The following is a 4,181-nucleotide window of genomic DNA, read 5'->3' as shown; positions in this document are numbered from 1 at the left end:
ATAATTTTTTTATAAATATAATAATTAAATATTTTGTTATAATTAATGATTATCCTAATTATATTTTAGATTTTTTATATTTAAAATGAGATGTTTATCACGTATTTAATTATGTTTATCGATAATTAGTTACACAAATTTAAAAATGAAGCTTCAATAAGTTGTACTTATACACAATTTACTTGTCATCTTGAATTATAAGTAATATGCATCAATAAACAGTACCTTATGCATAAAAATGATTTTTAAGAGTTTTTGTCAAATGCTTTATCATATAACTAGAAGGGTGCTCGCATAATATAGCGAGATATATATCAATTTTAATGTTTTGTTTTATTATTTATCTATGTCGATATAATACGGTTTTTAGTGGTTTTGAGAAAGCGATAATGTTTTTATTTTTGAATAAAATATAAATTTAAATATATTATAAAATTTTGGAATATATATATATATATATCGATATTAGAATCAAATTTACTATTTAAGGGAATTTGATGTAGTGGTGGGTATGGACTAACTGTCAGAGAATCAAAAAAATATTGTATGTAACAAGAAAATGATACGTATTGATCTATCGGGTAAGGGGCTGATTGTAATTTATGGTGATCGGCGGGATCATCATATGAGTCTGATTTCTATCTTAAAGGCTCACAAGTGTGTTAAAAAAAGGGGTGTCAAAGCTTCTTGGCATATGTAATTGATTCTAAGAAGGAAAAAGATCGACTGGAATCTATTCCAGTGGTTTATGTTTACCTCCAGATTGGTCAGTCGAGTTTCGAATTGATCTAACACCAGGAGCGGCATCGGTAGCTCGTGCACCGTATCGTTTGGCACCGTCTGAGCTGAAAAAGTTGATGACACAGTTAAAAGAACTGCTGGATAAATGTTTCATTAGACCGAGCACATCTCCTTGGGGTGCTCTAGTTCTATTTGTTAAGAAAAAGAATGGGTCGACGCGGATTTGTATAGATTACCGAAAATTGAACAAGTTGATAATAAATAATAAATATCATTACCTAGAATCAATAATTTATTTGATCAGTTAGTCGGGGCAAGCTATTTCTCCAAAATTGACTTACGGTCGGGTTATCGTCAATTGAAAGTCGGGGATGAAGATATAACCAAAACTGCTCTCCAAATGAGATATGGGCATCATGAGTTTTTGGTTATGCCATTTGATTTGACTAACGCACCAGCTGCTTTTCTTTATCTCTCAAATTCCATTTACCCAAACAAATTATGGCTTTAATTGAGCAACCCTGGGTTTAATACATCTTAATGTTGTATTTATCTTCCTTTTATTAGTTAGGTTGTTACGTAAATTGTTTTGAATTATGGTAACAAAGGTGTAGAAGGAGAATATTAATACCTTTTAATATTTATATGACATTCAAATATTATCATCTCCATCTTCTAGAATTGAAGTCCCTGCATGCAGAAAATATGTTGAAAATTTAGAGCAAATGTGATTTAAGAATGATTGAAAAACCCTACGAAATTAACATCATTTATATACCTGCTGCTGTTTGGTGTTAATTATAAAGGAGTTGAGGCCTTCCTCTTTTACTAATTCACACCTCCCAAAACTTGTATCAATTACTTGTAGCTCTGGAGTTGCTGAATGTGCCTTTGTGAAAACTTCTATTGATGGGCAACACTTGATTTCCAAGGTATCCAAGGATGGCCATGATAAAGCCTCATTTCCTAAGTAACATCCCTTGAGACTTGGAAGCTTGATGAGTATTAAGGACTTCAGTTGAGGTAACATAGTAATAATCTCATTCACTTTCCCATCACGTTCTTCTTCTTCTTCCTTAACAATTACCTCCATATTTTTGCAGTAGCTTATATGTATCTCTTGGAGTTGCAATAGACTACCAACCATGGAACTACCAAACACATGTCTTAAACTTTCACATCCACGGATACACAATTTTGTTAGGTTTGGAAACTTAAGTACCATCCATGGGTTGTTCTTCCATATATACTCGAGTCTATCAAGACAATCTAAATCCACTTCTGTTAGCTTTGGAATTTCTACAACAGATTGTGACTCGCTGCTACTTGTCCCTTCCAATGCTTCAAATACATTCACTACCAAATCACAGTCATATAGACGGATCTTTTCCAGCTTTTGCAGTTGCGACAGCTCATTGGATGGAATAATCGTTTTAACATCGTTGTTTTCACTTGCATCGATTTCAATCAAGTTATGAAAAGACCAACGTGTTCCTTCTGAAGTAGTAGCGCATGAGTTTGTATTGTCTAAACTTGAGCATGGGATCTGGAAGTCCAAAAAAAAACACAAATATAGGTTATATGAGATGCGGATATATTGATGAGATTGGAAGAGTAATAAATAATAAAGGATGATTATAATCAATAAAGGCATCATCATCATCATCGTTATCGTTATTGTTATTGTTATTATTAACCATGATAATTAACTCCAACCCATAGTTTTGTTGGGTTAATGTTGGGGGCCAAGTGTGCCGGACCGGAAATACGCATTTATTTTGATCGTCTTTTACTTTTTGTTTATTTATTTTCAAACTTTGATCGTTGGGAAAATAGAAATTTTTAACGGGACCAAAAACATAATTTACTCTAGATAAAACAAAAAAAGAATGCATACATTACCTGTTTCTGACCCTAGATGGGGACCCTTAAAAAGTTGCTGACGCATATTACGTAGGATTCAAAACGGGACTCGGACTTGCTTTGAGATCCAACCAAAACAGTTGGTGTTTTCAATATCTATATATGGAAGTCAGTCCTGTTTTGGATATTTTTGTCCTTCAAATTGGAAAAAGTTGATTCAAGGCATATATTTTTATGGACAAACTAAACTTTTAGATAAACTAGCTAGTATCAATGTGTTCAATAGCTACAAAATTAAAAGCTTGAAACATACCTCATGCAAAGTGGACCCCATCACAGGAAAGTTAAGACCACATTCAAGACTATATTTGCCAAACTCTGTGTGTATGTAATTGAGCTTTGGAGTTATCGAGAGACCAGATGTGAACACCGTCATTTGGGGGCAAGCGTCAATCATAACGTTATCTAGTAATGGCCACTCGAACTCATTCTTCCCCAAGAAGAAACCCGTGAGATTTGGTAGATCTCTTAGTTGAATGAACTTTATACGAGGAAAGACCACAACCTTAGATGATATCGTTGTTTGCTCTTCATTGTCTTCCTTCACAATCACTTCCAATGCCTTGCAACTGATTATCCTTAACTTTTCGAGCTGCGTGATGCTTTCAAGTGTGGAACATGTGAGCACATGTTTCAAAAGGTCACAACCTTTGATTACCAATTTCTTTAGGGTGGACAGCTGAGACGCATTAATATTTTTCCTTGTTGGAATTACCAGTGTGTTATGATCAGTACCACCACTTGTTCCATTAATCTTGAACCCTTGAGTTTCAAATACCTCCGCCAGCGATTCGCAATCCTCTATTTTCAGCTTTTCAAGCTTTTGCATTTGTCCAAGTACACAGGATGGAATCACATATGGCAATGCTTGACAATCGTGTATCCTTATCTTTCTAAAGTATTGGCATAAGGACCAAGCAACATCATTTACTTGAGATAACTGCAGTAATTAAATATATATAGAATCATTTACAAAACTATTTGTAACTCTAAAAACGTTGTTGCATTAAAGATTTGTTTTTATTCATGATGTATAATATTATTTAGAATTTTGAAATTAAGAAAACTCATTTATTAAATGATACCGAATTTACAGGTGAAATTAAGGAGATGCAATCTTTATGAATGAGCCAGCCACATTACATTAATCTTGACATGAAACTATAATGAATTAAAGTTTAATCTTAAATATTATTATTTGAGTTTTTAATGATTGATAAAACATAACTTTTGGATCATCATTAAGATTTTTATATATATCTATATTGTATTATAAAGCATTTGACAAAAACTCTTATATACCACTTTTTATGCGTAACGTACTGTTTATTAATGCATATTACTTAAAACTCAAAATTGCATGTAGATTGTGCGTAAGTACAACTTATTAAAGCTCCCTATCGTAATTTGTGTAACTAACTGCAAATAAACATAATTAAATACAAAATAAATATATCATTTTAAATATAAAAAATCTAAAATATAATTAGGATAATCATTGAAATTCTAACATAATA

General features: G+C 32.4%; 1 protein-coding gene across 1 annotated transcript in view; it reads right to left on the bottom strand.

Annotated features, from left to right (window-relative positions):
• The window catches only part of LOC112520231, a 13,571-nt gene that overhangs the window by 2,120 nt on the left and 7,270 nt on the right, over nucleotides 1–4,181 (bottom strand). The window contains exons 5-8 of the mRNA XM_025128530.1: nucleotides 2,918–3,604; nucleotides 1,520–2,287; nucleotides 1,373–1,431; nucleotides 757–845 (exon numbers count right to left, since the gene is read on the bottom strand). Of these exons, the coding sequence (XP_024984298.1) occupies nucleotides 1,417–1,431; nucleotides 1,520–2,287; nucleotides 2,918–3,604 (1,470 nt within the window). The 3' untranslated portion in view covers nucleotides 757–845; nucleotides 1,373–1,416. The remainder of the gene's footprint in view (nucleotides 1–756; nucleotides 846–1,372; nucleotides 1,432–1,519; nucleotides 2,288–2,917; nucleotides 3,605–4,181) is intronic.

Source organism: Cynara cardunculus (assembly GCF_001531365.2).
Source record: "Cynara cardunculus var. scolymus isolate 2C chromosome LG 10, CcrdV1, whole genome shotgun sequence".
Taxonomy (NCBI): domain Eukaryota; kingdom Viridiplantae; phylum Streptophyta; class Magnoliopsida; order Asterales; family Asteraceae; genus Cynara; species Cynara cardunculus.
This window is presented reverse-complemented; position numbering and strand designations above follow the sequence as displayed.